At 41.1% G+C, this 19253-nt stretch overlaps 1 protein-coding gene across 2 annotated transcripts in view; it reads left to right on the forward strand.

Annotated features, from left to right (window-relative positions):
- RASGRF2 (Ras protein specific guanine nucleotide releasing factor 2) overlaps positions 1-16530 on the forward strand; it is a 209433-nt gene extending 192903 nt beyond the window's left edge. For both annotated transcript variants that reach the window (XM_043547250.1, XM_037903168.2), the window contains exons 20-27: positions 6118-6178; positions 6901-7004; positions 7755-7839; positions 8483-8680; positions 12099-12178; positions 13664-13781; positions 14584-14652; positions 15404-16530. In XM_043547250.1, the coding sequence (XP_043403185.1) occupies positions 6118-6178; positions 6901-7004; positions 7755-7839; positions 8483-8680; positions 12099-12178; positions 13664-13781; positions 14584-14652; positions 15404-15496 (808 nt within the window). In that variant the 3' untranslated portion in view covers positions 15497-16530. The remainder of the gene's footprint in view (positions 1-6117; positions 6179-6900; positions 7005-7754; positions 7840-8482; positions 8681-12098; positions 12179-13663; positions 13782-14583; positions 14653-15403) is intronic.
- The last annotated feature ends 2723 nt before the right edge of the window (positions 16531-19253 follow it).

Raw genomic sequence — 19253 nt, forward strand, 5'->3', positions numbered from 1 at the left:
TCAACCTTGAGATGCCCTGAAATCAATAATCAAGAAATCAATAGTGTCATGTCATGAGGGTTTGGATGGTCTGATAGAGTGAAGAGAGCCTCTGACTGAGTACTGCCGCAATTTTCATTTGGATCAAGAAACCAACAGAAGAAAAAGAGGAGATGGCACCATCATTTCCTGGATTCCCATTCTGCCTCTCAGAAATACAGAGGGAAGGGCCAAGTAGGCACCAAAGTTCCAATTGTCTTAGTGCTGACAGATTCAAGTGGTCCCTGTGCTAACAATTACATTATTGCTTGTGCTGTGAAGGAAGGACTAGTGCTGTGTAAGGGTTTCTCTTCCCTGGTGTCTTGAGATCACTGTTCCACACTGGTGCCATTCCTGATTCCATGCCTCATTCTGGCAGCAGTTCAAGGAGAAGATTCTTTGCACTCCTCCCCCCATCTGAAGGAGTGGTCTTTCTGTTCTTAGTCTCCGAAGACTACAATTCTTGTGGCAGTGACAACTGAGGTTAAGGTTCTTGTAACCAAGAAAATTGGTGAGTTTCAGGCTTTAATGGCTGACCGTCCTTAGTTGCATCAGGATAAAGGTGGTATTGTGTCCTTATTCTAAATTCATCCCTGTAGTGATCACTGATTTTCATCTGAATCAGACTACTCATTTATCTGTTGTCTACCATTCACTACCAGAGGAGGTTAGGTTACATGTTTTGGATGCTTAAGAGGGTACTTAGCTACTACTGTCATAAAACAAAACTAGTTGATTAAATCTTTTACAGAAAAATACTCTGAGTACTAAAGGTGCCAGAACATGATCAGCTAAGTGTAAAACAGCTGCCAGGGCCTGTAGAAATATGTAGAGCTTCTACAGGGTAGTCCATCCCTTGGTGTAGCATTACTCTCTTGACCTGGCCTCAGTTTGGGAGAGCAGTTCTGCAGTCATTGTCCAGTTCATCTCCTCCCCATATCCATGTTTTTAGAGAGTTGTTACTGCTTGTCATTCTCCCAAATGTAGGGTTCTAACCTGACAATACCTGCAAGAGGAAGAGAAATTACTTGCATGTAAATCATGTTCTTTGAGTATAATAAATTATGATTCCCCTCTCCCTACCCTCCACTTCTTCATGTCTACTCTGGGTTCTGAGGAAGTGGAAGGAATTGACAGTGAGGAAACCAATGTCTCCTACTAACACCTTCCCTGGAGTGCCCTGGGGCTCAAGAAGTCGTCATTATGGCTCCCATTCAGAGCTTTCCGGAGGGTGCTAGTCTTTGAGCCTATGCACAGGCATGTCCCAGAAGTGTGGCTCTGTACTGACCATCTACCTGAAGGATGTCAGTTAGTGAGTGATTTCTTCTGAAAATTGACCCAGTATTAGTATGTGCATCTGTGTGTGTGTGTGCCAGCTCACCGTTTTGCACTCATGTATGCCTTTCTTTGAAAATCTGGCCCTAACAGTTCATCTTATTCCTCCAATTTGTAAACTAGGTGGTAAAGAAGGTGTGAGCTGTAGCTCACGAAAGCTTATGCTCAAATAAATTGGTTAGTCTCTAAGGCGCCATTTGTTTTCTTTTTGCGAATGCAGACTAACATGGCTGCTACTCTGAAAGGTCTTTATGGTCACTTCTAAACTGCTCCATGCAAACTCAAGTGATCAAGCAGAATGGCTGGTATTTTTTACATGATGAATTCTTGGTTGAGCAGACTGACAGGATATCTCTGCAGGGCAGAGAAGCGTTTTTTAAAAAGCTATTATTCCTGAAAGCGAAACAGGCCCTGCTGAAATGTTCTGCTGGAACAGGGCTTGAGGTTTGATGTGCCTTAGTTAGTAAACTTGGAATCTGGACAGAACTTCATTGATACTGAGGCATGAACAGATTGCAGATACTGAACCAGGGAGTTGTAAACTATGGGCTGGATCTGTACTGCAGTGAACAGTATTAGCTGATAAACAGCCCCATCTGGAAAAAAATCATGGTTTAAAATAACCATTTCCTTCCTCTCATAAATAACAAAAATGTACTGAGAGTTAAAACTTTGACTGGATGACCAGTGCTCTTTCACCATGTGATCTCATCAGACAATAAATCTCAAGGCACCTACCTAACCCTACCCTATTTTAAGTTTTTTTTATTTTATTTTATTTACAGCTAAGAGAGTGAAAAGTTAGCCAACTTGTGACAACATGCGCTTTAAAAAAAAGTTACTTCCAGATGGCTATAACCAGTATTTGAAGTGTATGGGAAAGAAGTTAAGAATTGTTTAAATGTGAGAGACATGTGAGCACTACTAAACTTAGTAGCTGAATCTGGGAAGGAGAAAACTCTTTTTTTTTCTTCCAACACCTTCCTTTCCTAAAGAGTAATGCCCCATCTAGGTTTAATTTTGTGCTCAATGAGAGTTGAGATGTCTGTCAGGCATGTCTTGGATGCAGTACCTTTCTCTCTCTTTCTCTCATATCTTTGCTCACCTGAATCTGGGCTTCCTCCTTAGCTGCCAGGAAGCTATCCAGGAGCAGAAATGTATTTCATCCAACTAGAGGAAACAGGCCCATCATCACCATTCAGCTTTTTAGGTGGGCTCTGTATCTGAGGGCAAAAATTTGTCTTCCATTTAAATTTCCCAGGTAGAAGACTTCAGCTGTGACAAGCAAGGCACAGCCCGTTAGCAGTATTCCTCCTCTTTTTGCAAAGTGCACTAATGCCAGGACTGGTTTGTTGAAAGTGATGGTGTGAATATAATGGAAGTTACTGTTGTGCCATCAGGACAAGTAGTCTTAATGAAGCTAATACAGGAAAAGGCAGTGTAGTGCCAAACAGCTAGGACTGGAGCACAAATTAATAAAAGATGGAGCCTTTTTTGTTAAGAACATGAGGTTGGAGAAAATGCAGCAGAATCTCTTAAAAATGAGGGCTTAGAGGAATATTTGTGCAAAATCTTAATTCTACAATGTGAGAGCGCATCAGGAGCGGAAGTGGTTGTGTAAGGCCAAATATTTAGAGCCATTTAACAGCATGATCTCCCCTGAGCATGTTTTGTTGGATCAAACAAATTCTGAGAGGTCTCATCTGTATCCAAAACTCAAAGTAATCCCCCTTCTAAATCATTAAGCACAATACTCTTGCTTTGATAATGAATGGTAACAGTAAACCATAGACGTATAGTGCACATGTCCCTCCCAAGGAGGAGCCCTCACACAGAAGAGAAAATATTCCAGGCAGTGCAGAGCTATGGATGTGATCAAATGCAAGTCTTCTGTATCAACAAGCTGAGTATTTTATTCAGGTCTGTGCTGCAAATAAAGGCCTGATCCTTCCAAGGTTAGTGAACACCTTCTGAGACGTGATGGGAGTTAAGGATGGTCAGCACTACTCAGCACCATATAGGATCAAGCACAGAGTCAGCTGCTTAGCAATGAACAGACCTGTCCATCTACAAGACACCCACACTGGTATTCTCTGAAGAAGGTATTGAGAATTCTCCTGAAGAACAAAATAAGACTTAAGACTTTGGATGGCATACCCATTAGACATGGGAGTGTTTCCACTTGCTCTGAAGAAAAGGTCATTTTGTGAGGATTGGAGGGGCCCAAAGTGCAGGTTATGACTCAGGAAAGATGCATTCTTGAGTAGTATAACATGTTTTATTTTCTTCATGTATCCACATTCAGTTTTAGCCTAGTCCACCTCCAATTTGGCAAGCTAAAAGGAAACAACAGCCTACCAGAGAAGAACCTAGTGTACTAAGCACCAACACTTCCTCCCCACCCACATAGTACACATTCCAGCTCTTACAATCATATCTAAAATCCCCAAACATTATCATTCTTTTCTTTTAACCCTTTCCCCATCTGGTAAAGGAAAAAGCTGTTCCTATGACACTTCTGATATGGCCACGTGCTGATAGGTTTATTACATTAAGTACCAGTTAAATTCCAAGCTATTTACATTTTAATGGCACATTACATTTGCACTGTAAATTGAGGAGGGGTTATTATTAATTATTTGTATTACAGTAACATGTAGCGCCCACAACCAAGATCGAGATCCCATTGACCTAGATGCTGTTCATAGTAAGACAGAGCTCTGGCTCAAAATGCCAGCAACCAAAACAGAAATGACACAGCATGAGAAGAGAGTATATTCGAGTTATGCACCCAGATACTACAGTGATGGGAGCCTTACTCTGAATCATAGCAGCAATAATAAAAATGGAGAGGAGGTCCGGGGGACTCAGATTATTGGCAGTGGGATGTAGTTTTTCACCTTTATGCAATTCTAATTCAGCTAATGGAGTTAGTGATCAAATGTTTTTACCATAAAATCAGTGGTTGATTAACACACGGGCCCATGCCCAGGGGCCCCAGCCAATTTGGGCCCACCTGCCGGAGCGCCAGAATCTGGGTAGAAATGTGTACATGAGGGGTCACTGGTGCCAGAACTGTGGCTCCGTCCCCTGTTTCTCCTTTTTCCCCCTGAGGCCCGGCCCAGGCCAGAAGCTGGAGTTGAGCCATGGTAAGAGCTGTCCAAGGAGCCTGGGTTGCTGTGAGAAGCCCCAGACCCTCCACCTGCCTTGGGCAGAGGCCTGGGGGCCCCGAGAGCAGCCCCCGGCCCATGTCCCCAGCCCCTGGGGCATGCCACCCAGGGCAGCTGGAGCGTAAAGGGCTCCCCACAGCAGCCCGGGCTCCCTGGGTGGCTCCAGGGCTAGCCTTGGGGTGGGCCACCCGGGTGACCACCCAGGGGGCTGTGGTCAGGGAAATGCCGTACAGTAGTGCAGAGTTGTGTGCTGCCAGCTGGCAGGAGAGTACTGCAAACTCACAGAGGTCATGTGTGTGGGGGCACCCAGATTTCTCCCTGCTTCCTCATGGTGTAGGAACAAGGGGTGGGGCAAGTGGTGTTGCACAGATAATGCTCGCTCCCTGCAGTGTTCCTCCTGTGAGTGGGGGAGCGAGGAGCAACACCAAGCACTCCATGCATCCAGGTCACTTTCCCCACATGGGCTGTGCTGTGAGGCGAGTATCAGGAGCTGCTGCTCACCTGCCCACCTCTTACGCATCCCAGGTGCAGAAAGTGGCCTGGATGCAGGGAGCCCTATTGTTACTCCCCGCCCCTCAACACTCCTACAGGGGTATTGAGAAACAGCGTTTGCGGGGAGATCAAGCAGCAGTGCCAGCCACTCCGTGGATCCAGGTAAGTTTCCCCACGTGGGCGCAGAAGGGGAGTAGAGGGGTTATGGGGTGCAGGGGGCACAGTGCAGGAGTTAGGGACATGGGGCACAGTGCAGCACAAAGTAAGGGTGTCAATACACCATATGCCATGCTACCCTTACCTCTCCACTTCTGCTGTTGGCGACACTGCCTTCAGAGTTAAGCACCCAGCCAGCAGCCGTCACTCTCCGGACACCCAGCCAGGGCTTAATGTGTGCCAGGGATTGCTGGAGCTCAGCCCTGACACCTCTTTCAATACAAATTAGGACTAAGGGGAGGCAGCGGGCCCTGGGGCGGGGGAAGCCTAGGGAGCCCAGAGGTGATCTGTGGTGGGGAGTCCATGGGATCCAGGGGCAATGGAGAGCTGCCCACAAAAGTTCTTTGTGCTCAGGGCCCTAATAAATCTTAATCTGCCTCTGCATAAAATGTCAGGTTGGTGTTTTGTGTAAAACTATTTTTCTAAGCCTAGTCCAGTTCCCAGTGAAGAGCTTTTGCAATTGGCCTCCTCTTTGGCATTCCTCAGCAGCGAAGTCAGGGACAAAAAGAACTTGGAAACTGCACAACATTATCAGTACGGCAGGTGGTCCTTCAAGTAAGAGTTCAGACATATTAGTGGGACAACATGGTGGTCACTGTGTTGCTGCCATCCATGTTGTAACTGTTCTTGGGAGAGAGAGGATTAAATTCTCCAGGAATAGCAATTTAGCATTTTTCACTCGCACTGCTGGCCTGTACATTATTCCACAGCTGTTTTCTGCAACCAAAAATAAAACTGTTAGGTACAGGATTTTTTTAAAATGGGGCTTTCAATTGCAGCTTTTGCATTTATTTTAGATTAATGTGGTCAATGAACTGTGCTAAAATATTCTCAGAACCATAGATAATTTTCTTTATATAGGATGTTCTGCCACTTAATTTTTCAGGGCTCTTTCTCAGGATGATCAAGATGATACCCACTTAAAAATAGAGGATATAATTCAAATGGTGAGTTCATCCAAAGATTTATGCATCAGATAATTTAGAGGGTTATGAAATCTGTGTAAATCACTAAAATGTACTCAACTGCAACCTTACTGCCATATTTCTACCAAATTACTGTTCCTTTGTATCTGCACTTGAGATCTGCTACATAAATTTTAATGTTTAAAACTGAAGAGAAAATAAGTGTTTAAAACAAAAACAAAGGAGAGCTTGTCAGAGCTTCTAGACTTGCTTATGAATTGGTGATTGCTAGCATTCATGGAAACAGATCCTGTGCTGGCTCAAAATGGGGGAGACGTGCATTCATATGAGGTAGTGAAACACCTGAGCAAGAGGCAACCCTTATGCCTTCTCATCACAGGCTGCCTCAGGTGTGTATCATCTCTCCATGATCAAATGGCTGCTTAGAACCCACTTCTAGCCTTCCGTAAGGAGGCCCATCCTCAACTACAGTCATTATCTGTCCACAACATGTTTTCATTTGCCCCGTAGGTGCACTGGTGCAAACTGAGGCACATAGAAAATGCAGTAGGTGCAGACTCCATAGATTGGACTTCATGTTGTTAGTGTTTTTTCTGCCCTATTCCTTTTCTTCGGTGGTCTAGAAGTTGTGTAGTAATTTGTGGTTTAAAATGCGTATAAAGCTAATTAATATCTTGTGTTTTGGAAACAAATTGGTTGTAAACAGAAATCAGTGACTGTTCTTGTACTTTTTATTTCTGCAGTCAGAATGTCCAAAACCGGAGTGCTTTGAAACCTTGTCAGCCATGGAGCTTGCAGAGCAAATAACTCTCTTAGATCATATAGTTTTCAGAAGCATACCCTATGAGTAAGTGTTCTCCCAAGGATGATCAAAGTGAATATTCTAAGAGTCTTTCTGACTAGTAGTTTTAGGCACTATACTGATTCATGCTATTGATATCCCTGTAAAAAGGTTTGCATATATAATTGATGAGTATCCTTAGGCTTGTTTGTTGCTGCTTAGGATCTCTGATAGTCCATTTATGTTATGAAAGACTGAGTTCAAGAACACTAAGAGCAGTAACATCTCTGTCTCTGTGATTTGCGTGCTGTATGAGCACCATGCAATACATTTCCTATAGAATTACGTATTCCTACTCAGTCTTTCTTTAAGGCTTTAATCTTACATTAATATGTCACTGTTTGCTGCCATTTGAGAGCCTCTGGAGAATTAAGAACAAACTTACAATCTCAGGTTTTGGACTAGTGAAGGCTGAGCATAGTGGGGAAGTGAATGTCAACTCAGCCCCCTCCATACGTCAATCTCATCTTGTCAGCTCCTGGTGCTGTATTTAAGTAATAGTTTCAAATAGGGTCATCCTGTTGAAAATTGGGAATACAGGGAACAGAAAAAACGGAAAGCAAACTTAATGTCCTTAACAATGTTTACAGCTGTACAGTGTTCTAGCAATGGCACAGTGAAATGCTACAATTACAGTGGAAGTTATATTAAGTGTCCAGTAGAACTAGGTGTAGTTGAAATCCATTTGGGCTAACCAGGCTTTGTACTGCATTTATAGATGACTTTTTTTCATTTTTTTTTAACCTTGATTTCCAGAGAATTTCTTGGGCAAGGCTGGATGAAATTGGATAAAAATGAAAGAACTCCATACATTATGAAAACCAGCCAACATTTTAATGATGTAAGTAACCATAAACATGGAGAATGCCTTTTAGGAACTCTTCTGACATCATATAAGACCTCTGAAATATAAATGTCTGTCTCTACATTGTGGTATAATTTCTGATCTAGTAGTGACTGAATGTTACAGCTTCTTTGTGATTAACCTTATAAACCAAGAAAGCATGTAAAGAATTGCTAGTCAGCAGTTCAATAGGAATTTAATGGATTAGAACCTTTTGAACTATGCTGAAATCTCCTACTGCTTACAGAAGAAATTTAAGTTCTCTCTTTAGAGGATGAAACTATAACAATACCAGTTAACTATCATCTTCTGTTTTATTGCTTGAGTCTCCACCTATACTCTTACCCTTGACTCTTTTACTTTACATGTTGCTAAGAGCCATCACCAGTAGCAACATTACTGCTGGCTTTGAGTCATTATTTACTGATTGTTTTGCTGCATTTGTTACCCTCCCCTTAGTTCACTCTTCTTCTCCCCTGTCCTCTGGCAGTGTTTTCAACATACATTTTTCTCAGCCTTACTACTTAAGAGCTACAATCACTGCCACCTCATTTAGTTTTCTCCCCTATTTGTGAAATAATGTAGTTTGCAAGTGCTTATATTTAAATGTTTTAGGATTTTTGGCTTTTTATTTGGTCAGATGAGTAACCTTGTTGCCTCGCAAATTATGAACTATGCTGATGTTGGTTCCCGTGCTAACTCAATTGAGAAGTGGGTGGCAGTGGCGGATATTTGTCGATGTATGCACAACTACAATGGTGTGTTAGAAATTACATCAGCCTTCAACAGAAGTGCAATCTACAGACTGAAGAAAACCTGGGCTAAAGTTTCTAAACAGGTGAGCAAGACATTTCTACAAATATGGCTGTAGCATTTCATTTGTTGATGCCTTACCTAGATAATAAAGAGGCCCAGATAACTACATTCTAACCAGATTTATTTAAAGTTAAAGAATAATCTGATCATCAAGGGCTTCAGGGGACATTATTATTTCATTTCAAATGTTTGTATAGTTCACTCATTTTCAATTTCTGTATCATTAATTAAATATCTTAAGCATTAATTGACTTAATTGGAAGTTGCATGTGCATATAGCTGAAGGCAAAGTTTGACCCTAAAATATTGAATTGAAATATTTAACAAAACTAAATGCTGTATTTTTTAGATTGACTTCATTCAGATATGAACATTTAGCTATACATTAATTTGGAATAAGGATAGCATTGTGGTGGGATAAAAAATGCTGTCCAGTAACATAAAATGATTTTCGTTTTTCTTTTGAGCTTCTTAGATATAGTCCCAATTTCATGTGCTGTTGTCCTTAGAAAATAGTTTTCTTTGGTTTATTTTTTTTTAAATGGTTTAAGGCCCAGATCCTCAGGTATATATAGGGTGACCAGATGTCCCGATTTTATAGGGACAGTCCCGATATTTGGGGCTTTTTCTTATATAGGCATCTATTATCCCCTCCACCCCGTCCCGATCTTTCACACTTGCTATCTGGTCACCCTAGGTATACAGGCATCTAACTCCAATTGGGAGTTAGACATCTAAATACCTTTTGAGGATCTAGGCCTAATTAATTTTGAAGATACTTTAAGAATTCATGAAAGGTGCTCCTGAAGACTGAAATTGAGGGGATAAGTCTCTCTGTGGTTATGTATACCGTATGATAAAAGACCCAGGCACAGCCACAGCTGGCCTGTGTCAGCTGACTCAGGTTTGTGGGGCTCGGGCTGCAGGAATATAAAATTGCAGTGTAGATGTTTGGCTTGGGCTGGAGTCCAGGCCTTGGGACACCTCACCCACCCTTGCCTCATGGCGTCTCACGGAGCCCAGGCCCGAATGTCTACACTGCAATTTTATAGCCCCTTAGCTTGAGCCCTGCCAACGTGAGTAAGCTGACCCAGGCCGGCCGCAGGTCTTTTATTGCAGTGTAAACATACCTTCTTCGCACATTCAGCCTTTGGCCTCTTGGCTGAGACTTCCAACAAGGGTATGTCTGCACTGCAGTATAATCCCAGGATTCGAACTCAGGCTCAAGCCTAAACCCCCTTGCATCTACACACAAATTATGCTAACCCAGAGCTCAGACCCAGAGTCCCAGGACCCCATGAGGTGGAGGGTCCGAGTCTCAATCAAGCTGGGACCCAAGGTTCAAGCCTTACTACTTTGCCTTGTAGTCGCAGCCCACTAGACTCGTGCTCTGGGACTCTGCCAAAAGTATCCCATGATGCCATGACCGACTTTCTTTGTCCTCTGGACAGTCACATTTTCCCACAATACACCATGAACAAAGGGCTACAGTAGCCACATTTTGAGAGAGCGCTAGGAAGTCTGGGATATGGGGCGGGGGGTTGGACTCGGGTCTGCAAAATGCAGTGTAGATGCTAGGTCCCATGTTTGGCTTCAACAGTTCCTAACCTGTGATTACAAATGAGTGTAGATAGGTTAACAAACCCAGGGTCTGCTAACTCAAGTTCTACTAACCCTGAGCTTACATTGCAGTGTAGACATACCCCAAGAAAACCAGTGACATAAGAAAGAAGCTGGCCTGGACAAATAGAGACAATTTCCATGTTTTATGTTCTATACTGAATGAAGTCTAAAATACCATTTTATTTTATTTTTTTACAGCAGAACATTGTTTCTGCATTTTAAAATACTCTGCAAGAAATCAGTTCAACTGTTCTCAATGAGCAATGAAACCTTCTGGAGTAGTGGTCTTCTTCTGCTTCTTCTTCTTTTTTTTTTTTTTAAACTAGTGACAATTTAAACTAGTGCACAAGAACAACTAACCTAGTGAAGTCAGAAATATGGAACCTTACCATGTTAAAGCAACGCTCCTGGGACAAACCTCACGCTGGTAACTCAAGAGAGTGCAAAATGTCCCTGCTTGCACCGTCTGGTCTGATTCAGCTGCGGGAGGGCAGGGATGTACAACTGCATATCCTCTTCTGGGTTTTTCCATCAAGGGAAGGCAGCTTTAATCTCTGCAAAGGGCCCTAAAGCAGCCCCACACTGGAGGCTGTTTAGGAAATATGCTTCCACTATTCGCCCTAATTTCAGCCATTCCCCCACTGGGACCATCTTCTTTTCTTTAAAAAGCAAACAAAAAACCCACCCAACCCACTACTTTAATAAAAGCTTAACACTAACAAAATGTTTCCATGTTTTTTTTTTAAACTCTAGTGTTAATTTTTAAAAAATGAATAAACGTTCCCTTGTACCTCTGAAGTGCTGTCAACCTGAACATTGTATGAATGTCATGTTCATGCAGGAGAACAAGAAAGTAAAGTTGGCTGAGACTGCCTAGGGTTTTCTGTTGATTAGAAATTCTGAGTCAAGAGCAAATGTGACCAGCCTCTCCATTTTCCAACCTGTGGCAAGTCTCTAGATAGTGATAAATCGTGAAAAATGAATTCTTAGATAAACTAAGATAAGGTGTTATAAATAATAGGTAATGGAAGTGTCTGAATATAATTTTAACTTGATAGTGTTCTTTTAAAACAATACTAATATCTCAGCTGAATGTGAGTTCAGCTTCTACCAGCGAGTTGGAGGCAAACGTTCTTAGAGTTAAATAACTTTGAAATTTCACTCCTCTGTGTTTTCCCAAAAAATATTTTCCAGCCTTTTTTGGGAATCATAATTTGGTGATCACTAATTAATTTATAGTCCAGTTCTGCAAAGATGTATAAACATGCTTAATGTTAAGCTTGTGAGTAGTCCCAAACTTAGTTTACTCCTTTGTTGTGCTTCCTTCTTGTTTTTCGTCTTTTCTGACTTCAGCTTTCTTCTTCACCCACATACTAGCTACTGGCTTGTCCTTCATAGTTCTGAGTGCTTCCTGAGAGGCGCTGAACATCCTCAATTCACACTGATTTCAGTGGAAGTTGGGGATATGCAGCATCTCATAGGGTTGGGCCCCAAATATCCTCTTGTGCAGTGCAACTGAGGTTGTATTGCTGAATATTAGTTTAATGGTCCTATTCTTTTTGAACTTGCTGGGCAAAAATCATTTGAGTATGCGGTACATTCCTCAAGCCACTATGGGTAAAATTTTCAAGCCCCCCCTAATTCCCATTTAGTCACTCAGGAGCCTAAATTTATTAAAGTCAATGGGAGTTGGCTCCTAATTTTTTAAGTCCTCTGTTTTCAGATGGGCTATTTTCATAAGTGCTTTTGAAAATTTTACCACAATACCATAGTCAGTTTTCACACAGGGTGACACTTGTAATTTTTTCTTTTTCTAGACAAAAGCTCTCATGGACAAACTTCAGAAGACTGTATCATCTGAGGGAAGATTTAAAAACCTTAGAGAAACACTCAAAAAGTATGTTTTCTTAAATTCGCAATATAGTTGTATTTTGTTAAGAAAAGAGTTGGCTTTCAGTTTAGCTTTTATAATGAAAATTATATTGGACAATATTTTTACTGAATAACCTCTATAAAGCTGGCTTTATTCTATTTGGACACCACTGTTTTGCTGAATATACTGTAATTCGGTGCCTCTTATAGAGTAATATGTTACCTCTGGGGAATTACCAGAGCAAATTAAACTAGTATTTTGTAAGAAATGCTCACTGTTGGGGGGCTTTCCTTATACTGATAAACTTTTTCAATAAGTGTAAGACCCGCCTTATAAATAAAGGTTCTTTTAATCAAAAACATTTTACTCAGTTCTGATAGTGCCTATTTGACATTAATAGTCCCAAAGTTCAACATAACTGGCTCCAAAGAGCTCTCATTCCAGATTTGTTATCTCCAACTTCGAGCACACACAACAGCAACTCATTCCAAGAGCTGTATCTGGAAAAGGGATCTCCCAGGCTGATTGACAGTAACTGTGTTGAATCATCTTGAGAGAGCATTCAGGAATTAAACTACTGTTTATATAGTGTATATTTAAAAAAACAGACAAGGTTCAGTGTGTAATGCCCATGCTTGGCTTGCAGAAGACTATTGTCAGGGAATCAGACTTACTTGTTTTAAAAGAGAAAAAGTTGTTTTTACTTATAACATCTGGCTAACTGGCCCATATATACTTCTAAATTAATCTAGCTAATAACTTTATTGGTAATTATTTATTTTTTTTAACCATGCAGAGTATAATATGATATAATAATCTTGAAGTCAGCAGGAAGTTGGACTAAGGTGAAAACATAACTAGAAAAGTTCCCCAGCAAATTGTCCTCTTTGCAGCACACACTCTCAGAGTGGAAAATTTTAACAAGTCGTCTGTTCCCTAGCAGAATTTCCAAAGTTAGGAAATCTGAGTGTTTTCAACCGCATCACATCTTAAACGTTTACAAAACAAGCATTGTAAAGATCCTAACATATTACTTAACATGAACTATACAGTATATACAATGTGTTGCTGATACTAAAATACTTAACAGTACCTCAGAAGCTTAGGGAAGCCTTGGAGGCATGCCCCCCAAAGTATTTTCAGCTGTGCATTGGATTTATTTCTGAGATTTTCTGTCAGCTGGGATTGAAACATGTTTGAGAGCATACTCCAATGCCTTCCCACTTTCTGCATGGTGTTATCATTGTGGCTTTTACTAAATGTTATCATTGTTTCTCTCATAGTTTAAAATTCGATATTTGACACAACCTGCCAGATTTGTCTCTGGTAGACGTGGGTACAACTCAGTGAAGCCAGAGCATCTGCTCCAGTTACACTAACCTGTTAATTTGACCCAACTTGTAAAAGTATTTTAAGTAATAAAAAAAAAGTAGAAGTTTGTATACTGTATAAAAAGAACAGTCTGTAAATTAAATCCTAGTAAAATATAGTTAATTTCTCATCCTGCAGTTGTAATCCCCCTGCAGTTCCCTATCTTGGAATGTACTTGACAGATCTAGCATTTATTGAAGAAGGAACACCAAACTTCACTGAGGAAGGCCTTGTCAATTTTTCCAAAATGAGAATGGTAATTTTTATTTTCTTACATGTTTCCACTAGAGGTTTTTAGGTGCCCAAGTTTAACAGTGATTTACTTAGGACTTCTTTGAATTCAAATTGCAAGATTACACAATATATTTGCATAATACAAAATAGAAGCTTGAAAGCAATCTTTTGCATTTGAATCCAGGGACAGTCTTCTTTCACCACCTGCTGGCAAGCCAAAGAGTATTGCAATTTAGCTTTCAGTTTGGTCAGCTGAAAATTGCAGGAAGAAAAACAGCTGGTCTAGACTTGCAGGGATTAATAAACGGTTAAAAAAAATGTAGCCAACCTGGTACCATAATTCATCAGGCAGCAACACTCAGAAGGGGTCATTTTAGAGTGTGTTTAGGACTCTGGCTCCCCAAGGAAGTGAAAAAGCATTTAAAGGTTGATTCTCTCTGCCTTCCAAACTATGTTGTTGTTCAGAGCTCCTCAGAGGCCGGGCTTGGAGAAATATTGACACCAGCTGCTCTGCTGACTGTAGTTTAATGCCATGTTCGTGACTGCACATTGCAGAAGTCACCTGAGGGGAAAAAGGGGAGGGTATCAGAGGAAAGAAAGAAGGGACAAGGTGATCCATCTGAGACAGTTTAATAGTCTGGCTGATTTGGGAAGGTAAAGGCTCCCCCTCAAAGCCACAAGCACAAAGCCCTTGCCCCCAGGATAAGTTGCATAATTTTGGACCAAATTCATTCCCGGCATAGCTTCACTGAAGCCAATATGTTCAAGTTACAGCGCAGACCATAAGTAGAACATTTTCTTATATCAATGTATTCCTTTGATAGATATCACATATTATCCGGGAGATACGCCAGTTCCAGCAGACCTCCTATCGTATAGAACATCAACAAAAGGTACAGTTCTATGTGGTGCTAATCACAGGCACTATGCTGAAGGCTATTCCTAATATCGACAAAAAAATACACAGATGGGGCCCAAAGCTAAAACGAATATCTTTCCTTTCCCTGCAGTAACAGCGGGAGGCAACCAGTGGAGTTTGTCCTGGTACTTTGGCTTGTGATAAGCTGATAGTGTAACGTTCTCTTCTCAGACTTTGCACATGAAGGCAAATCTTGCCTCCACCTCTGCAACAAGGGTGGCACCCTCCTGGCAGAGGAGTCAGTGCAGTTCTGCTGTGTCAGAGGGGCAGGATTTAGGGTGCCACCGAGTTCCATACCCCTGCGCAGTATGGAACTCTGCTCCACAGAGGATGCCAGCACACAGGAAGTAGGTGATGAGGTACAGCTTGACCATCTGATGCTGCTGCATAGATCTCTGTGGTCTTAAGGGAAGATGCCTCCCCCTCACTCCCACATTTCCCTAGTTCCCAGAGCAGCTACGTGGGTTGGACACTAGACTGAGGATTTGCCCCTTACTGACAGAGAGGTATTTTTAAACCACTTGAATACTTTGTACCAAATATATTTCGCTATTCCACTTCACCAAGAAAACAGAACACGAGAGATGATTCCACCATCTGTCTGAAATGGCCTGAAGCTGGTAACTGGCTGTTATGGGAAAGGGGAGAATAGAGAAATTCAATTAAAAAAAATACAATCTGTTCAGTTTCAAAATTATACATTGCAATTGTTTTCTGTATTGCAGGTCACTCATTACTTACTCGACAAGACCCTCATCATAGATGAGGATACTCTGTATGAGTTATCCCTAAAGATTGAACCCAGACTCCCTGCCTGAAGAATGAGCTTCGTCCCAAAGTTGACAGAGTTTTAGTGTAATGAACACAATTATGCATGCCATGCCCTACAGACCACAAGGGGACAGATTGAGAAGATTGCAAACTCTCTTTTCCAATAAGGGAGACAGAGCCTCACAGAAATTCCCTCTCAGACAAGGAAAATCAGCTCCTGGAGGTGAAAGACAAAATGCTTCATACTTGAGGGTTAAATGATTGTTATTTTGCAAAGATAATGTTTTGCCAAAGGGACTATGCATCTAATAGAAAACAGAAGCCTTTCATGAGAATAGCTACTCACTGCAGCCATCCTAACAGGGCAGAGAAGGGGACACATTTAAATGTAGGTACCGTATTCTGTTAGATTAGAATAAATGGACAAATGCAGATGGCATTGATCTGGCACAGGTTCCTTATCAAATGTGTATCTATTGAGGCATTCATTGGATTAATCCACTCTCATTATCGTGTATTCATTGCAAACAATAGGCGCTTAAGAGTCATTTACTAACCTGCAGTGATAGCAGGATAATATTGAAGAACTTTAGCTACAGCATATGCTGTTCAAAGTAGTTGTTATAAATTAGATGTTTTCATTTATAGAATATTAAGGTTTTAATATATGTTATCAGCCTTTTCTAAGGTGGAAGGTTTTACATGCTACAAATTAACTAACTTAACTTTGTAAATATTGTTTTCACCAATACATGATGAGGAGTTTTACAGCATGGAAAATAATGAATTGTGTTAATAGTTGCAGGCAATGGGAGCATCAGCTGGAATATCTGAGTTTAGGAGCTGTATTCGGGATTGGTTGGCCCAGAGTCATGAACATATCATGAGTGAGATACTTGGTCATTTAGCACATCGTCTCCTGAGAAAGGCACTCTGATTTTCTGTACCTACAGCATCCCTGACAGTTCAGTGACTATAAAGCACCTGCTGCACACACTGGGGGAGGAATGATGGCTGGTTTGGCAATGGATAATGCTCAGCAATGAAGAGAGCAGGATTAACTATTTTATTTTATATGAAATGAATTGTTTAAAAAGCACTATTTTTTTGCTCAGCTGATCAATTCTAAAATCTTTTTTTCTACAGTAAAAGCTGTACATGTCAGCAAACATGAAATATAATTTTATTTGGGGAAGTTAGCATTTGCAGATGAGTGTCCGCTAGAGAAAATATGCTGTTTGTAACTGTTTTTAAAACCCATGCTACTGTGTGATTCTAGGTAGAATCCATTTCTGAAAATATATGGTTCTTCATACAGTTTCCTGATAGTGACCTATTGTAGCTGCATGGAAGATGAGCTCAAAATGCATGCTATACAGTATATCATAAAACCAAATGCAGGTATTCGCACTGTTGAATAACTAGGCTGGAGAAGTGTTCTTACTTTTCCAGTGATTATCAGCCAGTTGAAGAAATAGGGCTATATCATTTGTTTACCTCCCTTAAATCTTCTCAGGGAGATAGATGTTTAAAAAAGATTGTGACCTGAGCCTATTTGATCTGACATTTCTTACCACACTCGTGAAGTTTCTGAATGTTAACAATGAAAATGGATCTGCCTGGCTTATGGTTTTTGTCTTTATTTGCACTTTAATTACATTGTTAGCCCAGCCAAGAGCTTCACAATAAATTCCATGTGGTGTAAGCGTAAACACTAGTAACATTTATAAATGTACCGTAGTAGATGTAAATTCCACTATGTTTCCTGTACCACATCTTTGTAAATAACTGCATGAGTAAATATCAAAGAAATACTGGTAAATTCCTCGTTAAAGAAAAGAAACAGGAAAACTTCCAGGAGTATTTTTAAATAGTTCTGATTAATGAATGCTGTAGAAGTGAACATAGGAAGTGTTAATTATAGGTGCTTTTTATTTTTTCAAAAATTTGCTTGTTCTTTTCAGTAGTGACTGATAAGAAGCTGATTGTATCCTGATGCATGATAAATAAGAAGCATGGGTTATTTGGACCATAAAGCCAATTTACTATGTGCTTTCTGTGTATTCATAATACACAAAGAATTACCATAAGTCATTTGCATAAAACACCTGAAGGTGGCACAGTGGAAAATGGAAGCAGTAAAACTGGTCTTAAAAGCAAGTCCCTAGCTCAACTTTATATTATCTCTGTTCACACAGAACATGTAAACAACTGTAGGTGTCTTAACAGACCGCTGTGGCACAACCTGTTGGCCACTACTTCATCTTCCTGTATAACCATTTTACCATATCTGCTTTGTAGGTCTAGGGAGCCCTCATCAGTCATGCTCTTGAGGTGCAGGCAGAGGTTCTTCTATGCATCCACCTCGTTATCCTAATTTTATCACACTTTTTACAAACCCTATGTACATCTAGGCTAAGTTTGTCTCTACAAGTATTGGCATAAATAATATACCACCAATATATAGCACTTTACAGTTTAAAAATATTCAACAACTAATTAATCCTCACAACACTGCAGGAGATAAATGGTTGTCTCCTCATTTTATAGGTGGAGAAACTAAGATACAGAGGTTAAGGATGCTGAGCACCCACAACTCCTCTTGAAATCAATAGGTGGTGTGGTTGCTCAGCACCTCTGAAACATCAGATCTGAAGTGATTTGGACAGTTAGTGGGTTAGTGGTAGAGCTGGATTAGAATCTCTGAAGTACTTGGATCCTAGTCCTGTCTTCACACCACCAGAAAATGATGCCGACATATATAAAACATGGGAATAAATTGCCTATGGAGGTTGTGGAATCTCCATCATTGGAGATTTTTAAGAGCAGGTTAGACAAACACCTGTCAGGGATGGTGTAGATAATACTCAGTCCTACCATGAGTGCAGGGGACTGGAGTAGATGACCTCTCTAGGTCCCTTCCAGTCCTATGATTCTGTGAAATCTAGATGGATTGCTAATGGAATATATTTCTTAAAATACCAAGGGTGACTAAACAAAGAGGTGAACACACATCTTGTTAACCATAATTAGAGAATACATTCTTGTCCCCAGACAAAGCCCGAGTACTGGGTTTTGTGCAGCAGTCCTGCACAGGGGCTGTGGGATGGTATCCTTCCCATAAGATGAACCAAATGCATATACCAGCTGTGAGCCACTCTATTGTTCTTCAATCTCTGTGATATAGTGATTGCCAGAAGCCTCCAATGTGCTCCCTACATGGGGGTTTTGACAAGTGCATCTACATAATTTACCCAACTTCTCTGTGAATCTTCCCACCTCAGTGCCCTGCAGTGCACAAGGTATGTGGAGTTCCCTTGTGTGGCTTCTCTGTGCTACCACCCCACATGCTGAATGAAGTGGTGGTTTGTCTACAGTTTTGGCCTTGCACCACAGGAGAGGAGTAGGGGACATGCTTTGCTCCTGTGTTTATCTGCAAGTCTCATGGATCATTCCTGCTCATCTCATTCACCTCCTGACTTCAGTGGTGCTACCTGCACAGAGGACGGATTTAGCCCCTCTTTTGCAACTATGGAAAATTTATACCCCGCGCCCCCCATAGTTATTCTGGTGAATCAAACATAAAAATCTTATTCTGCTTCAACATGAAATGGCATATTGGGCCATGGACGTGTATCCCATTTCTTTGGGAACAGGGATATAAATAGTAACTGTAAAATACCGAATATTTGCTATTGCTATATTATGGAGTCTCCAAATAGTGTAGATGCATTCATCTGGCAGTAGGCCGGAGTATGCCCAGCTGCCCCAGGGTACACAAGCGGGAGGAGAGAGTCCAGGGGC

This window comes from Chelonia mydas, chromosome 5 (assembly GCF_015237465.2).
Source record: "Chelonia mydas isolate rCheMyd1 chromosome 5, rCheMyd1.pri.v2, whole genome shotgun sequence".
NCBI lineage: Eukaryota > Metazoa > Chordata > Testudines > Cheloniidae > Chelonia > Chelonia mydas.